This window comes from Vombatus ursinus, unplaced genomic scaffold (assembly GCF_900497805.2).
Source record: "Vombatus ursinus unplaced genomic scaffold, bare-nosed wombat genome assembly UNPS02014818.1, whole genome shotgun sequence".
Lineage (NCBI taxonomy): Eukaryota > Metazoa > Chordata > Mammalia > Diprotodontia > Vombatidae > Vombatus > Vombatus ursinus.
In genome coordinates, this window is record NW_020954596.1 from 3,166,448 (window position 1) to 3,187,323 (window position 20,876).

Here is a 20,876-nt window from a genome sequence, read left to right on the forward strand (position 1 = left end):
GACCTGCCAAACTGGATTATTCTTGTTTTAGTCTCACCCTCAGGGGCTGTTTCTGGAAAATCAGCCCCCAAAGACCTTTTATTTTTACTTCTATTTTTCAATTAACAAGCATTTGCTTTCTCTCTTTCTGTTCTCTCCTGCCCTCCTGACCCCATTTAGGAGAAAAACAAAACCCTTGTAACAAATAGTACAGTCAAGCAAAGCAATTTTCTGTTTCTTTGGCCATGTCCAGAAATATATGTTTCATTCTACATCTTGAAGCCATCACCACTCTCTCAGGAGGTGGGGAGGACCAGTTCTCTGGGCTTACAGTTGGTCATTACATTGATCCAGTCTTTTCAAGATGTTAAAAGACTTTACTTTTGTCAACAATTGGGGTCTGAGAAAGAACCAAACTGACCTTCGGATTAAGCTAAGTATTAAGAAAGAAACCACACTTCTTAAACTGGACCATAACTAAGCAGTGTGATTGTATATTCTGAGATACCTCACTGTAGTAAATTAGACTTTACACTCTAAACAAAACAAAGCAAAAAACTGGGCTTTCTTCTTCTCTCTGAATACACCTTATGCTTTCCAGCTTTCCTACCTTTGCTCAAGCTGTACCTTATCCCACAATGCTCTCCCTCACTGTCTCTGTCTGGGAAGTCTTACTTATTCTTTAAAGTCCACCTCAGTTGCCACATCTTTTTTCTTTTTCTTTTTTTGCGAGGCAATTGGGGTTAAGTGACTTGCCCAGTGTCACACAGCTAGTAAGTATCATGTGTCTGAGGCCAGATTTGAACTCAAGTACTCCTGACTCCAGGGCTGGTGCTCTATCCACTGTGCCACCTAGCTGCCCCTGTTACCACATCTTCCTGATTGCCTCCAATTATGAAGTGATTTTGCCCTTTTTTGAAATTTCTCCAACTGCTTGCACTTTGTCAGCATTTCTTACAGATCTGTACAGACAGGTTCAATCCTTTCTGTGTTCTAGATCCCTAGTAGACTATGAGCTATGAAGGAGTAAGCTGTGAAGCCCCTAATTCCAGGAACAAAGACTCAGGCTAGTCCAGGACATCCTTGTCTCCCAGCCCTAGGGCTTTCATCTTTCACTACTCTAAATCTTAATCCCTAGATACCAACCTAAGTACCAGAACCCCCTCAACTCATCCCCATTACCATCCCCAGCTCAGACCTTCTACCCTTGATCTCCAATTACTTTACCCCTTCTGTCACTGCTTCTATCACTGGATGCCCTATATTGGTTTCCCAGCCCCGTTTCTTCTCCCGGGTCAGCAGACCAGGCAATATGAGTGCGCTTTCTAGGGTTTATTAATGAGAGGAAAGAACAAACAGGCTCAGAAATAACACATCAGGGGGAAGTCATTAGACCTGTGGATTAAAGGAAATTCCTCTCTCCCACACTAGGTGTCCCTAAACTCCCCAAATCTATGGTCTAGAACCTATTATATATGAAAACATCCCCCTTTTAACATCAAAAATGTTATGGCCCTACCTACCTGATAGTAGTTGTATTATTAGTATCGGATGACTGAAAAAATGCATGATGATAAAAAGGTGCCTTAAATTCAGTAACACTTAAATTTTTTTTTCTTATTATATATGTATGTGTTATATACATACATTTGAAAAAGAACAATGCACGCATGTAACCTGCAACCAATTACTACAGCTCTGGACTCACATAGTCCAAATTCAACTATGAGGATTTCTCAGTAATCACTCTTCAGGACTCGTGCCCCTTCCTAGGATTTCTCTATTTGGCTCATGTCTAGGTGTCCACAAGAAAAAAAAGGAGGAAGCACCTCAGCTCTCTCTTGAATTAACAAGACATTAAAACTTTATTTAATCTGACAGCAAACAAAAAGGCTTCATATCAGAGCCCATAAATAATTGAGAAAAACCCTTTTCTTCTCTTGGTTCCACTGTCATTGGGGACCCCTCTAGTTCACATGACTTACAGTATCAGGGAAGGGAAAAGACATTTACTAGGTATCTACTACATGCCAGAATTGGTGCTAAGCATTTTACAAATATCTCAAGGAAAGTATAATTATCGATTGTCCTTCCACTAAGCCTCAGCTCCTCAGGTTTTGTACTATTGAAAAGAAAGACTTTATGGTTTGCTCCTCCCCATCCTAGTGTGTATACTGTAGAGAAATGATAGAAAGAAGAAACAGATGAGGTTTTCAGCAAACAGATCACAAGCCTAGCACAGAAGCATGATGTAGTTAGTACTGGATGGGAAATTTCAGCTCTCTCTCTCTCTCTCTCTCTCTCTCCTCTCCCCTTTCTCCCCCTCTTCTTTTCTCATCTTCTTTCTCTCTCATCTGTCTCTTCTCTCTCTTTTCTCTGCCTCTCTTTTCTCTCTGTCTCTGTCCTCTCTCTCTGCCTTCTCTTTCTTATATCTTTTCTGTCTCTCTTTTCTCTCTTCTCTATTTCCCTCCCTTCCCTTTCTCTCTCTCCTCTCCTCCTCCTCCTCCTCCTCCTCCTCCTCCTCCTCCTCCTCCTCCTTCTTCTTCTTCTTCTTCTTCTTCTTCTTCTTCTTCTTCTTCTTCTCTCTGTCCACTGTTAAAAGAAGGGCTGCTGATAAATTCTTGATTTGCTTTGATGGTACTCTCATTCTCTATGTCTATGTCTCTCCTCTGTCTGTTTGTGTCTCCCTCTCTGTCTCTCTCTTTCTTTGCCCAAAACAGAAAAGCTAGTAATTTCTTAATTTCACTTGTGGATTACTTCATCTTTTAAAACATGGTGGCATAAAGAAAAATAATTTCTGTTTTGGATCTGATTCTCACGCATGTTAGTTGCAGAGGTAAAGATGATGAGAACCTTGCGGGGAAGTGATTACTCCATCTTAGAATTTGTGATAGAGGAGTGGAAATCCAAGCATAGTCTGTCGTGAACCTTTGATTATGGGAGAACAGATTTCAAAGGGTTCAGAGAAAGGATAAGGAGGATCTCATGGATTAAAATTTTGCAAGGAAAATCAACTCAAGAATTCTCAGCCAGTGAGTGAAGTGAGCAGGATCAGGAGAACATTGTACACAATAACAGCCACGTTGTACAATGACTAATATTGATAAACTTAGCCTTTCCCAGCAATACAAGGATCTAAGACATCTCCAAAGGCTATCCACATCCAAAGAAAGAACTATGGAATTTGAATGCAGATTGAAGCATACTATTTGCTATTTTTTTTTCTCTTCTGTTGAGTTTTGTTTCCTCTTTCTGGTGGTTCCTCCTATTGCTTCTAATTCTTACTTACAACATCACTAATGTGAAAATATGTTTAATAGGAATGTACATGTGTAGCCTATGTCAGATTGTGAGCTGTCTTGGGGGGGTGGGGAGGAAGGGGGAGAAAAATTTTAAACTCAAAAGCATATGGAAGTGATTGTTGATAAATCAAAATAAACTAATTTAAAAAAAAGAAAAAAAGAATTCTCAGCATGAGAATTTCATTCTCAGAAATGAAATTTTGAAGACACAAAGAGAAGTGTCCCAATAACAGTAACTGACATATGATACTTTAAGTTTTGCAAAGTGATTTGCTTACTTTACCTCATTTAATTTTTGCAAGTACCCTACCAGATAGCACTAGGAAATTATTATCCCCTTTTTAACATATGATTAAACTGAAACCCATAGCAACATAACTCAAATGATCAAAGGTGAGATCTGAACTCAAGCCTCATCTGTCTCCTAAACCAACCTTTCTCCCACTACACAAATTGCTTCGCTAATATCTTCTCTGATGAGGAAGAAAAGTGGGAGCTGTCAAAAGATACAGTTGCAAATGTACTGGGGTCATATCATCTAATTTAGGTTAAAAAAGACACAGAAGGTGGAATCAAGAGCAGGTAATAGTAGATGAATAGAAAGTTATGGCAGGTGAGGGTAAGATAGTATCAGGAGTGCTAAAGCTCAACATGAGATAAGGATGAGGATGAAAAGTAAAGATGAGGGGAAAAAGGGATTTTTAGATATATTGGGGAAAAGATGGGAATCAAAGAAGAGCTAGGGCTGCTGCTTGGGGTAAATAGGATGGTGAGAACAGATAAGAGTGAGAAGACAGAACAGACTTACTCGTATTTTGTTGTTTTCTCTGCCAAGAAGAACGATCTTTGGACTATGAAAATGGTTAATATGTCACTGATGCCCAGGATAAGTAGGGATATGGTGAAAGAACCCTGTTTGAGCTTAAGTCACTGGTCCAGATGATTTATCTTTGTCAATCACAGATTTAGAGCTGGAAAGGACCTTAGAGGTCTTCTGGTCCAACCCCTTCATTTTATAGAAAAAACAAAGGCCAAGGAAAATCAAGTGACTTACCCAAGGTCACAAGGATAGTGTCAGAGGTAGGATTTGAACAAATCTTCCAACTACAGAGCCAGTACTCTTTACGCTGCCTTCCTGTATAGCCTGGGGTACAGAAAGAACTAGCAGGTGTGATCCTAAAAAGTGTTTTTTGAAATGTTACAGAGAGTTAGTGATGTTCTGTACAACTGATAAAAGGAATATATATATATATATAACATATATACACACACACATACATATGCATATTTAAAAGGGAAAAGAATAGAGTCTGCACACTATAGGACAACGAGCTTGACTTTGCTGGGAAAATTCTAGCATAGATTATGAAAGGGATGGTTGGTGATTACTTAGAAAAGGAAGCAGTGATCACAAAAACCAATATGACTTCAAGAACATTTCATAGAATTACAGAATTTCAGAATTAGAAGGAAACTCAGTGGTCATCTAGTCTAACTTAACCTAGAACAAGAATCCCCTTTATGACCTACCTAAGGAGTCATCTGATTTGCTAAAAGTGCAACGAGGAGATGATTTGGGGCACTCCACTGGAGACCTTCTTCCAAGATGGCATTGAACTGATAATGACAACTCTTTGGGTCCAGCCATTCATCCAATTCCAAAGTCATGTAGTCATACTATTATATAGTCCATGTCTCTTCATCTTATCTGTAAGAATATCATTAGAGGGGCAGCTAGGTGGCACAGTAGATAGGGTGCCTGCCCTGGAGTCAGGAGGACCTGAGTTCAAATCTGGCCTCAGACATGTAACACTCACTAGCTGTGTGACTCTGGGCAAGTCACTTAACCTTAATTACCTCATATTAAAAAAAAGAATATCATTGGAAATTTTATGAAATGCTTTGATAAAATCTAGGTGAATTATATTTGCAGCATAACACTGATCTTTCAGTTAAGTAACGCTGTTAAAAAAGAAAACAAGGTTAGTCTATATGACTTCTTGGTGAAACCGTACTGGATCCCTGTGATTACTGATTCATTTTTGGGATGTTCATTAACTAGCTCTTTAATAAGAGCGGAGAGATGACCTCAAATGTAGATTGGCAGCTAGAGTGACCAGTTTTGGAAGTTTCCCCCTAATATGAATGCACCCCATATACACACACATGAGCTCAGTAGGATGAAAGACAGTTGATTGAACACCTAAGAGCTTTTTCAGGATCTCCATCTCCTAGCATCTTGACTCTAGTTTTGTTCCACTAGGTCTAGAGTTTAAAATGTAAGACATTTGCATACAATGTACGAAAAATTTAATCATAAACTGACTCATTTGCCTCCATTAAGCTTTTAAGCTTTGGGAAAACCTCACAAAATAGGAGGGACCTATGTTCCATTCAGTTGGATGTCAGGAGGTCAATCCAGCCTTCACACCAGCCAGTGAGGTTTGGGAAAGCTGCCTACTTTGGTTAACCAGTCTAGACTCATCATGTCCTCCTGGGTCCTGATTGTTTGCTCCCCAGGACCGGGGTTCCTTGTACTCTGTTCCCTATGCCATCTCCTACTCTAATCTCCACTCTCTTAGTGCTGCTTCCTAGGGCAACAGTAATCATCCACATGTGACATCAATGTGATATCCCTAGAACCTTCTCTTTCTATTTGAAAGAGCCCCCACATTCACAGGGAAATAGGCACTGAACATATTGTGGCCATATCATTTATCAAATGTAGAAAAAATAAAAGGAAAAATGTTAAGCGCTCCTATGTGGAGCCTTCCACTCCTTGCAATTCCCTACATTCTTTCCTCTCCTGTTCTTATATCTTCAGGCATGCGATTCCTGAATCTTATTCATCTGCAGCTTGTGGAATGAGGAAAAAGTATGTACATTTAGGACTCCATATTCAGGTCATGGAGTATAAAAAAAGACAATGAAAGACAGAAAAACATGTCTCCCTGCTTTTGGCTCACTAAACCACTAAGGTTTAAAATAGCTGACACACTTAAGTATTTGGGCCTGTCTCTCTTCCTTATACTTCGATCGCTACATATGCTCCAGAGTCTCAGCCATGGCCCCATAGTGCTGGTTATGTCCTTTCCTACAGTCCAAGTCACTGGCAGACGGTCTTAGTTTGCTTCAGCCTCTCAGTCCCCATCTCTCAAGTTAGCTGTTACAGGCAGTGCAATGGATACAGAGCCCAGTCTGGAGTCAGGAAGATTCTTCTTCACGAGTTCAAATCTGGCCTCAGACACTTACCACCTGTGTGACCCTGGGCAAGTCACTTAATGTTGTCTGCCTCAGTTTCCCTATCTGTAAACTGATCTGGAAAAGGACATGACAATCCACTCTAGAATCTCTGTCAAGAAAATCTCAAATGGGGTTACAAAGAGGTGGACAAGACTAAACAGCAGCAGCACTCAATCAGTGAGCAGGAATCCTGACCAACTCTTTGCTCCCCATTCCCAGCAGAGGAACCAGGACAATGGAAGAAAAAAGAACCCTAGACTGACATGCTAATGCGCAAATTCCATCCCCTCTAACCTAGTGCAGGATTTTCTGTCTCAAAATGTTTCTCCCTCTGTGGCAACTTCCAAGATCAGCTTCCTTCAGCTCCGCCCCTCCCCACATGAAACAGTAGTACATTAGCTCGGGTTAGAGTTGCCTATCAACTACTTAGAAGGTCCCTAATGGAGTGCCTCAGGGATTTATCTGTACTTGACCTTGTGCCTTCTGACATTTTTTCATGGACCTTGATACCGGGATAGATGGTACGTTTACTAAATTTGGAGATAACAAAGCTAGGAGAGATAGCTAACTTTCTGAATAACAGTCACAATCTAAAAACAGAACAAAAACTTAACAAGTTATAACATTGGGCTGAATCTAAGATGAAATTTAATAGGGATATGCAGTCTTACATGTAAGATTAAAAAAAAAAAGATGACCTTTTACAAATACAAGATGAGGGGAAAACACGGCTAGATAATCACTCATCTGAAAAATATTTTGGGGTTTTAGTGGGTTACAAACTCCATATGAGTCAGCAGGATAGAATGACATGATAGCAGAAAAAAAGCTTATTCAGTCTTAGGCTGCAGAAAGAGAGATATAGGGTTCAAGAGTAAGGAGGAAATCTTCTCCCCTCCCCCATTTCCACCATGGTCCATAATTTTGTGTTCAGTTCTAGGGTGTTTTTGAGAAAGACATGGATAAACTGGAGATTATCTAGAGAAGGGCAGTCAAGTTGATGTTCTTATAGTACAAAGAGTCTTGGATTTGGAATCAGAAGACCTGGGTTCAAATCCTGTCTCTGACAGTTACTACTTCTGTGACATCAGACAAGTCACCTAAGCTCTCTGGACCTCAGTTTCCTCCTCTGTAAAATGAGGGTGGCTGGTCTAGCTTGTCTCCAAAATTCCTGTGTCATATAAGCAAGCATCTGAAAGGAACATGGGATATTTAAATTGGAGGAGAGAAGATCTCTTTGGTAAAAAGTATTCCAGGGTTTATCCCATGGAAAAGAAGTTAGTTTATTCTGCTTGGTCTCAGAAGACAGAACTAGGGCTGATGGGTGGATATTGAAGAGAGTAAGATTTAGGTTTGGTGTGAGAGAAAACTTAGAGATAAGGAAAGTGAAATGGGTTTCTTTGGGAGATGGTGAGTTTCCCAGAGTTCTCTTACAGAAGGGATTAGTGTTGAAGTAATGGTTGGATTAGATGGCTTCTGAGGTCTTTCAGCTCTCAGATCCTGTGTAGTTTGTAACACTCCAAGACGAACAATAACGCTCTGAGGTACCCAGAAATGGAACCCCGAGCAATGCAGGTAAAGAGTTATCTCCACAGGTAGTGAGCTCCCTGTCCCTAGATGTATGTATGTAAATGTTTGTGGTAGGTGGCTAGATGACCCAAGGGTCAACCAGTCAGTTGGTTTCCTCCTCTATAAAATGGGGATAATAATAGTGCCCACCTCCCAGGATTATTGTAAGGATCCAATCCAATCCAATAAACATTTATTAAGCGCCTGCTATGTTTCAAGTACTGTGCTAAGGGATGGAGATACAATTAATAAAAAGAAAGACAATCCCTGTTCTCAAGGAGCTTACAATCTAAAGGGGAAGACAACACACAAAAGGAGGCAGGAAAGGGGGGAGGGAGAGAAGGGGAAGAATAGGATGCCTTGGAGAGCAAGACCAGGCACTGATCAAATGAGATAATAATTGTAGAGCACTTTGCCCACTGCCTGGCATATAGCACTGTATAGATGTTAGCTATTATTACTTGGGGGCAGCTAGGTGGCACAGTAAATAGAGCGTTGGGCCTGAAGTCAGGGAGACCTGAGTTCAAATCCTGCCATGGACTTGTACTGTGTGACCCTGGGCAAGTCACTTAACCCTGTTTGCCTTAGTTTCCTCATCTGTAAAATGAGCTGGAGAAGGAAATAGCGAACCACTTCTGTATCTTTGCCAAGAAAACCCCAAATGGGGTCCAAAGAGTCAGATACAACTGAACAACAAACAATATTGTTGATGATGTTGACTCATTGATTAAGTGCCTACTGTCCCCTGGCAGTTGGGTGGCTCAGTGGATAGCATCGGGGCCAGAAGTCAGGAAGACGTGAGTTCAAATCCTGCCTCAGACACGTACCACCTGTGTGACCCTGGGCAAGTCACTTAACCCTGTTTGTCTTAATCCATTAAAACCACTCCAGGATCTTTACCAAGAAAACCCTACGGACAGTGTTACGGTCCAGGGGGTCACGAAGAGGCGTTCACAACTGAACCACTGGATCCTGTGCCCCATCTGGGAGGCGTGTGTGCCCTGGACTGGACACTTAGGGGATGCGTAGCCCCGGCATGCAGGGAGCGGACGCCGAGCCCTTACAGTGCCCAGCCTTTCAAAATTCACCCACGTGGGGGGCCCAGGAGGGCAGGAAGAATGCGGCCCCACCCCTTTCTATTGCTCTCCCCATTGGCCGCGGAGGAGGCGGGCCTCCCTAGGGGATATCCAATCAGCGGTCTCCGGCGGCGCAGGCGGCGGCGGATCACGTGGGCCCCACCCGGTGGTCCCGGAAGGAGCGGCCGCTGGAGCCCGAGGCCCGGAGCTGGAGGCAGGTGAGCTACCTCCCCTGGTGGGGACGTCGGGCGGGGCTCCCGCAGTGGAGGGTCCGGAAGAGCTGGGCCCGGGTGGAGAAGGGAGGGACCTCTCCTCAGCCTCCGTGGATCTCTAAGCACGCGCCCAGGGCCTGGGCCTCAGCCTCCCGCAGATGCACGAAGTGGGGTGGACTCCGGAGGGAGAACCTGCTACAGAAGCTGCTGTAGCTCCCTCGTCCTGCCCTCGGCCCGTCCAGCCGTCCGTGCCATCCCAGGAGGAGGCTGAGGGCACGGTCCTTTGGGGGAGCTGGACCTGGGAGGAGTCGCTGGGGAGGAGGGGAAGGGCCCGGCGGAGACGCAGAGAGGAGGCCGTTGGGTGCTTGGGATCTGATGGTGCCGTTGGATAGAGTTACGGGAATCCGGGGGGGAAGGGTGGGCCGAGGCGAGAAGGTGAGTTCAGTTTTAGGGGCCACTGAAGGAGAATCCCCTTTGTGACCGAGAGGTCAGCTACTTTCCCCCAAGTTCAATGAGAAGGCTTGGGGCGCTCCCCTGGAGACCTCCTTCCAAGGTGCCATGGAACATTAGTGACAGCTCTTTGGGTCCAGCCATTCATCCAGTTCCAGAGTCATGTGGTCGTGCCATGACTATCATACCACAGGAAACTTGGCAGGAGGGGTGGGTTTAGGGGAGAAGATGAGTTCAGTTCTAGATGAATTGAGTTTGTCTTGAATCCAAGGATGTCAACAGGACATCCCAGATGGAGTTTTCCCCCCACGAAGTTGGAGATTCAAGTTAGGGGAGAGATGAGAATTGGATACGTGGGCAGATTTTAGACTAACAGTAATAGAGGTTATCATAGAAGCTGTTGGGTGGGAGTGATTGAGATCACCAAGGGAGAGTATAGGGATCAAAGAGGCAACATTTCCTAGAAGAAAGAGTTTACTGAATCAAGTGTAAGAACTGAATTGAGTTTCAGACTCTCTGGCTTACCTCCAGCTGGTCATTTGTTTGACTTCTCTGAGCCTCAGTTTCTCCATTTGTAAAATGAAGGGGTTGAACAAGGTGATCAATCTCTAAGGATGAAGACTGAACCTTGGGGCATACTCAGGTTTAAGGATGATTCTGCCAAAGAGCCAAATAAAGATCAATCGAAGAGCTAGGTTCCCCAGAAGCCAAAGGAAAAGACAGTCTAGGTCTAAGAGGAGTGGGTAGTCAGTTTTCAAAGTCATGTGATGCAGAAATGTCTAAGAGAATGAGGACAGGGAAATGGTCATTACTTTTGTAAATTAGGAGGTCACTGGTGATTTTAAAACAATTACCTTAGAGTTGGAAACTGTCATTTGTCTTTCTTTCTTGAAGAGGACCATGACATCAGGAAGGTGACGCCATGACTTGCAAGTGAATTGGATTTAAGTGAGGGAGGGCTGGGCACTCTGGAGCCATCTGGGTACGGTGTCATGGTATAGATCAGGACAGTTGGAGATGGCCCCGGATGCAGTGGGAGACCTTGGCCTTTTTAAGCTAAGTCTTTCCCAGGTCTCAGTTTGACTGAGGCAACTCCAATTCAGTGATTAAGGCAAAGGTAAGAAATGAGGCAAAAAATGGCCTCTTTTACCTAGTCCCCCTCCCAAAAAAAAATCAGTCTGGAGGGGAAGACCATCAAGGTTTCTGGCCAAAATGGAAACAATTGTTATTTACTTTCACTCTGAGCCAAATAAGAAGCAAATGAGTGGCTGGTGACACAGTGAATAAAAAGTGTTGGTATCAAGCATAGGTGACTTTCTAGGATTTTATCTGTAAAAGAGAGGAACAGTACAGCATTTGACCTTTGACCATGTTCTCCTCTGACTGCCTTTAAGCTCTGTCTGGGGCCCTCATCTCTTTTCTCTCTTAACTTTCTCACTTGGTGATCTCTGTCACTTATGTAGATGATTCCCAAATCCACCTCTCTGGCCCAAATCTCTCTCCTGAACTTTAGTCCAGCATCACTAACTGCCTGGTGGACATTTCGAACAGGATGTCTGGAAGACATCTCAAACTCAACAAGCCCAAAACAGAACTTCTCACTCCTGTCAAGGGGATCACCATCCTTCTGGGCACCCACATTTGTAAGCTTGGTATCATGCTCAGCTCTTCTCTCTCCTTCACCCTACATATTCAGTCACTTGCCAGATCTTGGCATTTCTTTCTCTACCACACCTCTGGGAGATGTTCCCCTTTCTTCACACACGGTGGCAGGGGGCCACTTGGACCAGAACTGTCAGACATGTGGACAACCCTCTCAGGTACCACCCAAACCAGATTACAATACAATCAGGACATATTTAACAAAATAAATACAAAGACAACAAAACAGATAATATTACTTAAAATTAAGGCAATCTGCAGCCATCAAGGATCCTAATGGATGGTTTAGTGGCCCTGTTTCACCTATTGAAACCGGCCTAACCTATTGCAATATCTCCTAATTGGTTTCTGTGCCCTAAATCTCTCCCCACTCCAATCCATTTTCCACTCAACTACTAAAGTGATTTTCTTAAATCACACATTTACCATGTGACCCCTCCTCTCCACGATCCCCACTCACTAAACTCCAGTGGGTCCCTTTTACCTCCAGGATCCAATCAGAAGTCCTTTGTTCAGCATTTCAAGCGCTTCCCAACCCTTCCTTCCTGCCTTTCCAGTCTTCTTCAGTGTACTAGACTTGGCCTCCTTGCTCCTTCTCACATATGACCCTTCATTTCCTGACTCTGGGGCTTTGCACTGACTGTTCCCCGTCCCTGGAATGCTGCCTTTCTCCACCTCTGACTTTGAGGATCTCTGGCTTTCTTTACAATGCCTCCTTCTCCAGGGAAGTCTTTCTGGGTGTCCCCAGCAACTCGGGCCATCCCCTCTGAGGCTTCCTTCCATATACTCTGTCTTTCTCTTGTGTGGTCTGATTTGTGTGTTTTATAAATTAGCATGTGAGCTGCTTGAGGGAAGGGACTGTTTTTGAAGACCTCAACATACCCAGCATTTAGCACAGTCTCTGGCTAGTAATCAAAGGAAGGGCTTGTTTTAGCTTGTTTTTAGGATTAGGGAGACCCGAATGGAAGAAAGCAGTATCTGGGGAGAGACTGAAGGTGAGGACTAATTGGTGGGCCAAGCTCCTGGAGGAGATAGCTTCAGGGGTCCCAGGGGAGGGCTGCCCCTACTCTCTCTGGGCTCACTCTCCCTTTCATCAGGCTTATTCAGACCAGGTCATAAGCTGATAGATGTGAAATTGGAGGAAATGTCAGGGTCGTCTGGGCTGACCCTCTCCTTTTTCAAAGCCTGTGGAGGTTGTGAGTTACTCAGGATCACACAGATAGGAAGCGGCAGAGTTCACATTTGAACCCAGACCCTCTGACCTGGAGGCTGGAATCTTTAACCTGCCTCATAATGTATGTGAATACCAAGTCTCTGCTTTTCTGTCAGTATTGTTCATGAGAGAAAAGGGAATGCTGAGGCAGAAGTAAATCCCCAGTTCGTTCAACAACTGTTTATTGAGGGACTGTTATTAGTGCTTGGGATACAAAACCCAAATGGAACCGTCCTTGTCCTCTGTTTACAAATAAAGACATAGAAGGTTATTTGTAGAGAGAGAAAGCACTAACAGTGTGTGTGGGGGGAGGTCATGGAGAAAATCAAGGAAGGCTCCGTGGAGGGAGAGGGGGCACCTGAGCTGAGCTCGGAAGGACAATCTGGATCCTGATACAAGCAGATGGAGTGTTGAGTTTGGGGAACCGTGTGTGTGACCAGACAGTGGAGTCTTGAAATAAGGCAGGAAGAAGAGGTCCGAACCAACTCGGGGAGGGTTAAGTGCCAGGCTGAAGAGAGGCAGGAGGGAGCTCCTGAAGGTTTGGGGGGAGGGCAAAGCTGATGTTGGCAGCTTTGTGGAAGATGATTGGAATTGGGAGATCTATTTCAGTTGCCAGATGAGAGGTTGTGGGGAGGCCGAAGGGGAGATAGCAGGCACTGGCCAGGCCAGATTGGGCCCTCCTGATTTCCTGATTCATCTTGTCTAACTCCAGCCTCTGCCTGGAGGGAGGACCTGCCCGCTGGCCTGGAAGTCGTTACAGTTGTCGTCTTCACTTCATCAGGACTGCTTGATTTCAGAGGGTGCTCCAGCCTCAGCCGTCCTCATCTTGGCCTTGACTCAGCACCCCCCTCCACACTCCCACGAATGAGAATAAAAGGGGATATTTTATTCAAGGAAACAGGAACAGGTAAAAGTTTACCAATCTCATTGGAGACATAAAGCCTTCTGAACCCTACAATGTGTTTGCCCTGCAGCAGGCCCCTTAGCTTCCTTGGGCCAGTCTGAAATGGAAGGAGCATTTGGGTGAGTTAGGAAGCTGGGACTTGAACCCAGTGCCCTGATTTTGGGGTATGGTGAACCCTGAGCACCTGCAGGTATGGCATGACCTAGCCCTCTTCTGGTCCCTCTCACCTCTGCAGGCTTGGACGGAGGGATGGACGACAGGGCCACAGACCTCGCTGATGGCGGTGGGGGTCTTCATGTGCAAGTACGGCCAATGGCCTCAGGAGATGAGGCCGCCCTCCGGGAGCTCTTGGCGGTGGTGGCGGCAGAGCTGGGCTCAGCCCTCGGAGCCCGGATGCTGCGGCGGCCATGGTTCCTACTGCTACTAGCATGTGGCTTTGCATTCCTGGCAGCCTCCTCCCACTCCCTGTTGCTTCCCTTGCTGGTCCTGGCGCTGCTCCTGGCTGTTGGCCGCCCCGCATTGGCCCATGTTTGGGCTCTCTATGCCCACCAAGACATGAGTCTTGGTCTGGGGGCTCCAGGGGCCACAGACTTTCGATTCTGGGTGGCTGAGGACACGGATGGCAGCGTGGTGGGTATGGTGGGTTTGTCAGGGTTTGGGAAAAGTGGAGATGGGGAGTTGGAGCTGAGGTCTCTGGCTGTGGGCCAAGAGCATCGGGGTCATGGGGTGGGCAGGGCCCTGTGCCAGGCTGTGCTGGCCTTTGCCTGTGGCTACCCTGGCTGCCAGGTCGTGGTGCTGGACACACATATGCTCCATAGTTCTGCCCAGAGGCTCTTCTCCAGCCTTGGCTTCCATCCAGGCCCTGCATGCTTGCAGCCCACACTTAGTGGATTCCTGGCCGACCTCCCTGTCACTCGCTACCACTATGCCCTGACTGGCAGCAACACAGAAGAGCACAGCCCAAGGGATGAGGAGTAAACTTCTACTTGTCAGCCAGGGGATTGAGCCTCCATCAGCCCAGAGACTGAGCCTCCCACCCACCATCTGCCAGCCCAGAGATGCCTCTGTGCTGAGGCTCCTGGCGATGGGGGGTCCTTATGGCAGCTCAGCAGCCTGGAGACACGGTTGGTGAGCCTGTAATGGGCAGGCACTGGAGCTGTGAGGTGGGAGGATGACTGTGGGGGCTAGAGGTGGTGATGGGTGAGGATCAGGCTCAGATAGGTTTCCCGGGAACAACTTTCAGGGGCCTGAGCTGAGAAACCATAGGGAGCTGGAGGGGGCATTCTGCTCCATCTGGCATCTGAAAGAGGACACAAAGGAATTCCAGCTATCTGCAGGGCAGCTGGGATGGTCATCAGGCCATACGAGGTTTGGCTGAAAGAACCTAATAGTCAGAGCTGCCCCCAGATGGGATGGGCTGCCTGGGGAGAGAATGGATTCACCATTGCTGAGGGGCTTCAGATGAAGGCTGAATGAGCACTCGTCAGAGGAGTTAAGGGGGTGGGCGGATGGGGCAGAATTCCTGCCCAAGAAGGTGTTGGATGAGTTGCCCTCTCAGCTTTTTCCTGATTCTCAGATTCTGGGGCTAGGGAGGCTGATCTTGTACCTAGCACATAGACATTAAATAAACACTTGTTGGATTGGGGTTTGGACAGGGCCAGAAAATAAAACTATTCCCCACCCTGCTCAGCTCCGGCTTTCTCTGTGGGAGACTTTTCAGAGGATCATTAGAGATGAAGGAGCGCATCTGGTGCCTCCCTTCTCTTAGAGAAGTTGGATCTGGTTGTGCCCACATCATTGCCCCTGCCCCATCTTCCCATCTAGGCTGCCAAGCGTGGACCTGTAAAGCACCCAGTCTTGGGTCTTCAGTCTCACTGAGTGGAACCTGTTCCCAGGGATCCTCCTGTAGGGTCGTCCTGGGGACCGTTGCTCAGGGCTTTTACCTTTCCCAGCTAAACTTTTCTGATCTGTGGGCTCTCACCCACTCCAACCCCGAAGGCTGCCTGGCTCCCTGGGCTTCCTGAGGGGACCTGCTGTGGTGGAAAGAGCGTGAAATTTGGAGTCGACCCTAATAATGGCGAGGGAGCTTTGGACCCTGCCCCCGGGAGGCATCTCAGATTCTCGTTGGATTGAAGATCGTAACATTTCACCAGCCGGCTCACCGCTCAGGGCCTCTGTCAGAATGAGGTCTTGTTAGACCTACCCTGTCCAGAGCCAACTTGGCACACCTTGAGCAAAGTGCTTTGTAAGTCAGTTAGCAAGCATTTGTCGTATGCCGGCAACTGTGCTGGGTGCTGGGGGTGCAGACAGAGTGGAACAGAAGCCTCAGTGCCAGAGGAGTGGACATTCTGCTTGTTGGTGTGTCCTTTATAATCACAGGCTGCTGCCATCTCCTGGTGCCTGATTCTAACATTGCCATCTTTTTTTCCCTTCTCTCTCCTGTCGCTGGCTCCTCCTGACAATCTAGGCATTTCCTATGATTTATTTCTTAGAGAATAGACTCAGGAATAATATATCAGGGGTAAGTCATTAGATGTAAATCATAGGTAAACAAATTTCCCACCCCAGGCTGAGCAGCTCCTAAGTTCTGGTCCAGGGGCTCTTCCCAGCCTTGCAGCACTCCAGAGGTCACCTACTCCCTTCCCTACCTCAGGCAAGAGAGAATGGGCAAGTCACCTCATCTCCCAGAAGGCTGCAGGCATCGGCCAGATTTGGCCTGATGGGCTGAGCTCTTTGATCCAATCAGAAATATTGGGCATCCTCCTAGCCAGTCAGGGAGTCTTGCCTCCCTGTTCATCTCTCCTTCCGTGGGAAGCCCTGTCCATCTCTGGACCTAGCCATTACAGGCCTGGGAAGGGGGCTGGAGTTCCCGCAGGCCTGTGAGTTCCGGGTCTTGTCCCTGACCCATGTCCCTGACCCTGCCCAGGCTCCAGTGGCTCTGGGTGGGGCGCACATTGAATCGAGCTGGCTCTGGGCCCCTGGGATGATCCCGGGAAAATGTCACAGAGCCAGGTCAGGAGAAGGGACATGGGAGTACAAACGGGGGAGGGAGTCTGTGAAGTAAGCCTGCCTCTGTTCATTCCAGTTTATGTCCTTGTTTGTGCAGCGGTAGTGGTGGTGATAGTCATGGGAGGCAGAGTAGGAAGTGAGACCCACAAGCCCACCTGGCAGGCCCTTAGGACCTGAGGCGGAGGGTCCTAAACTGAAATTTGGCGTGTGTGTTTTGATAGGACCACTGAAGAGTGACCCTTCTGAGACCTCTAGAAAAGGCTGTTCAGTGCGGAATCTTTTCCTACTGCATGATTCCTGATTCTGTAATTTTCTTTTTCCTTGTAAATAAATCCTAGAAAATTTTTTTTTTGTGGACTGGAGTATGTGGCGATGAGGGAGGGGGAATGGAAAGTTGGCTGAGACCTTGCTTGGGCTCCAAGAAGACAGCAGTATCTGTAGATCAAACCACATAGGAAGGGTCTCCAGGTCAGGCAAGCTCAGGGACCAGGAGGGGCAGGGAGCTCGGAGCCTAAAGGAGGGCTCAGCCAATAGGGAAATCAAGGCAGGGGCAAAAGTTGAAAGCCCTGAAGCTGAGGGCAAAGATCCAGTTGATTCAAAAAAGCCCTGAGAAGCTAGCTGTGAAGCCTGAGACCCTGGGTCTAGGCTCCTTCCTCCTCTTCTTTAGCCAGAGACTTTCCTTTTTTGTTCCCCATCTCCTCCAGCAGGGGTACATTCATCTGCTCTGCTGCCCCTCCCTCTCTGGTGGCACGGCTAGCCACCAGATCCTGCTGAGGACAGTTAGTAGTTCTGGGGACCAGGCCAGGTTGGGGTTCAGATGGTTCCTGGCCATCAGCCCTGTCTCTCAGCAGTTTGGGCCCCTTCCTCCTCTCCCTGTTTCTCTCTGTGTCTCTGAGTCTCTGACTCTCCCTGGGTCTCTCCCGGCACAGATGGCAGACCTCCTCTGGCTCTCACCTTCCTTAGCAGCTCCCAAACTGTAGGATTTGTTTCCCCAAACTGTTGGCTTTGCATAATGGGCCTTATGCTCCAAACTGTGCAGAGCGCCCCTCCCAGAGCCACAGAGACAGTGGAGGAATATGGCCGCCATTTCTCTTTCATGCCTTTGGTGTGATTGAGGCCACATGTAGGAATCTGTTCAGTCCCTCCCCCTTCCCCTCTTTGGTCACTCTGGGTAGTGCCAAGGATCCTCTTTCATGTTTCCCTTCTTTTCCTGACTCAGCTTGGGTAGAGAACTACTGCACGAAGGTGTTTAGGATACCCTTTACTTTTGCCCCTTGGGGACATGCTGCCAGGGGGCCTTGTGAATACCGTGCTGGATTTGGAGTCAGGAAGATCTGTGTTCAAATCCTGCCTCAGACATTTACTAGCTGTGTGACCCTGGATGAGTCATTTAAGTGGTCTGCCTCGGTTTTCTTGTTTCTAAAATGAATGTAATAATGGCACCAATGTTCTAGGGTTGTTATGAGAATCCAATGGGATAATCTATGTAAAGGGCTTTGTAAACCTGAAAGTACTGTATAAAATATACTAATTATTAAAGTTCAGTTCAAAAACAGAGTTCCCTGTATTTAACAACCAACCATTTCTTTGCCTTTCACTTTGCTGTTGGGAGTCTGGAACCATATCCTGTCACCCACTTGCACAGATGATTGGTTGTGGAGTAAGGAGAAAGAAGGGGCCAACAGCAGATAAGAGCCTGGCCCCTGAGGCCTGAGCCGAGGACTCTGCTTGGGCCCTGCAGGCCTCTCCCAGGATTACAAATGACCTTCACCTTCTCAAGGCTTCATCTGCTGCCCTGGCCTGCCTGGCTGAGCACTTTGTTAGAAGCATAGAACTCAGTCTGAGCCAGGAGGAAAAAATGGCAGCAAAGAAAAATCTGGGAATTCAAGTGGATCTCAAACTACACGTAAGTCGGCAGTGATGCATAGATATTTAAAAAAAAAAACCAAAAAACCAGCAAGACACCCAGGAACCCTGAGGCAAATGAGACCTTCCATCCCCAGCCCAAAGCCTCCTGGCTTTATTAGAGCTGTGGGGAAGGGTCAGGAAATGGCAGACCAAGTCCAGGTATCTATCTCTGGGGGACAATGACCTATGGAAGGCATGAACTGGAGGCAGAAGGGGCATCAGTATCTCCATTTATTGTTTCATTTCTCCCAAACCCCCTCCCGGACCAAATGACCAAAGCTGGACTCTGAGCTGCCAGCCAGGGAAAGGGGGAGGGCAGCACAGGCCCTTGGGAGATGAGGGGAGCTGGTGGGCTGGGGAGAAGGAAGGGCCACCAGGAGAAGAGACAATAGGAGACACAGAGACAATGAGAGCAACCCCCAGGGAGGCCTCGAAGGGGAGGAAGGCTGCAAGGGGAGGAAGGCAGGCCCCTGGGCCGGAGCCTTAGCCTGCTACAAGGGGATGTACTTTGGGAGCCTCAAGGATGGGGGTGGAGGGAGGTAGGAAAAGGGCATTGGTAAGAGAGTTTCAGAATCGGGTGGATCACTCCACAGCTCCTAGGAGCTTGTTCCATGGGCCTAAAGGGACAAATCTCCTAGAGTTGCTGGTGGCCTTTCCCAGAACTCAGGAGGAAGGATCTGGAACCTTGGCTTTGTCCCTGGTTGGGGAAGCCAGGAAGCCAGCATCGTGCGTGAAGTGGGGTTGGCCTTGAGGAGCAAGCCAGAAGGAGGATGCTTGCTGGGCCACAGGCCTGGGAAATGGAGTCACACAGATTGGTCCTACAGTAATGCTCCTATTCCTGCCTTAAAGCTGCACCCTGTGGGGGAACTGGGATCTTCATCCAACCCCCTCCCTGACCCCACCTTCCCCTGGCCTGGCATGTCTCCCCCAGTACCTGCCCCTATCTCCTGTGGCTCTTGGCCCAATCCTTTCCCCAAGTCTTTACCTCCCAACCAGAACCAGGCAGGCAGACCCCGCTTCCCAGGAAAAGCTGTCCAGGCCAGACATGTTGGAGGCATCAGGCAAGGGCAGGGTGGTGAATCCTCCCAGGGAGTGGGAGGCAGTGCTCCATAGACACCAGATCGTCTTCCCTGAGCATTCTAGAGGGCAGGACCTTTCACCCGAACCCCTGCCCCCCCAACCCATCCCCAGGACCCCCCTCCCACACCAAGCTTATAATGGGAAAAGTTTGGGGGGATCAGTCCCCCCCTAGAACCACACGCACACACATACATATGTACATATGTACACACACACCCATACACACATACATACATACATACATACACCCAAGTTAAAATGGTGCTGTGAAGAGAGAAGCCTCCTGTGGCCAGTCCTGAGAGTGGAAGGGAGAAGAGAAAAGGGCTGCAGAGGGATAGGGCCCAGGCTCCCAAAGCACAGAAGGTGGCGTCTCTCCCATGGCCAGCAGGAAGTCCTCTTCCAGGTCATCCCAGTCCACCGGCCTGCCAGTCCCCAGGGTCTCTCTCCAATGGCTGGGTTGTTCTCTTTGTGTGGGCCTCACATGGGGGGGATGAGGAGTCCAGACATGGCTAGGGAGAGGGAGAGAAAAGTCCAAGAAAGCAAGGGGTCCTCCTATAGCTCCACTCCTCCCCCCTCCTGACCTTCCCTCACATCTCATCCACTCTGTGTTCTTGGCTTAGTCCCAGCTGGGGGAGAGGGGAGGGGACGGGCAGGACACTAGGCTGACTGATTGGCCAGGACATCGGGAGACAGCACGAGAGAACCTGAGCCCCTGCCCCCACCCCAGCCAGTCCTCAACCTTATTTGGGGAGGGGCGCCTCACAACCAACAATCCCTGGAAGACAGTGTCAGGCTCCAAGGGCAGAGGAGAGAACAGAGACAAGGACAGCAACAGAGACGGAGACAGAGAGTGGGGCCCTCCAGGCTGGGCTGCAGGACACATACTGTGCTTAGGAGTAGGCCAGTCCCTGTAGGGCCCCAGGGGGGGAATGGAACTTGTCCGAGTCCTCAAAAGCTGGGTCTGTGTCCAGAAGGAGGAGGATGGAGGGGGCAAGTAGAGGACAGAGGAGAGAAGCAGGGTGTCACAGCAGGGATCCAGGAGGGAAGGAAAGGGAAAGGCAAGAAGGAGAGATGGAGAAGGGCAAGATGAGTGGCCAGAGGGAGCAGCAGCTAAAAGCTGGCCCTCCCACTCCCATCACAGTTCCGTCCCTCCCTCTCCCAAAGTTCACTGCCCTGCCTTCACTGGGAATGAAATCAACCAAGGTTGGACCAATGCATTGCCCCAGGGGCACAGGCACTGGTCAGGGAGAACTCCCATGAGCCCTGGAG

General features: G+C 47.8%; 2 protein-coding genes across 7 annotated transcripts in view; one reads left to right on the top strand and one right to left on the bottom strand.

Annotated features, from left to right (window-relative positions):
* The first annotated feature begins 9,325 nt into the window (after nucleotides 1-9,325).
* On the top strand, nucleotides 9,326-16,964 carry LOC114023728 (putative N-acetyltransferase 8B). 2 transcript variants are annotated; one of them, XM_027836538.1, is made up of 3 exons: nucleotides 9,326-9,387; nucleotides 13,419-13,729; nucleotides 13,846-16,964. In XM_027836538.1, exon 3 carries the CDS (start codon nucleotides 13,860-13,862, stop codon nucleotides 14,586-14,588), a length of 729 nt encoding a protein of 242 aa, XP_027692339.1. In that variant the 5' UTR covers nucleotides 9,326-9,387; nucleotides 13,419-13,729; nucleotides 13,846-13,859; the 3' UTR covers nucleotides 14,589-16,964. The 2 variants fall into 2 exon arrangements, with proteins under 2 accessions (XP_027692339.1, XP_027692338.1); XM_027836537.1 differs by having other exon boundaries at nucleotides 9,332-9,387; nucleotides 13,419-13,613.
* A 1,776-nt stretch (nucleotides 16,965-18,740) lies between these two features.
* EBF4 (EBF family member 4) overlaps nucleotides 18,741-20,876 on the bottom strand; it is a 105,534-nt gene continuing 103,398 nt past the window's right edge. For 3 of the 5 annotated variants that reach the window (XM_027836523.1, XM_027836522.1, XM_027836518.1), the window contains one exon: nucleotides 18,741-20,116. In XM_027836523.1, coding sequence (XP_027692324.1) covers nucleotides 20,085-20,116 — 32 coding nt within the window. In that variant the 3' untranslated portion in view covers nucleotides 18,741-20,084. The other 2 variants (XM_027836520.1, XM_027836525.1) reach the window with 2 other exon arrangements.

Excerpts from the sequence above, each read along its gene's own strand:
- LOC114023728 (XM_027836537.1), top strand. The coding sequence starts at position 13,571 with ATGAGAATAAAAGGGGATATTTTATTCAAGGAAACAGGAACAG. Across the intron at positions 13,614-13,845 it reads ATTCAAGGAAACAGGAACAG|GCTTGGACGGAGGGATGGAC; the intron begins GTAAAAGTTTAC and ends TCACCTCTGCAG.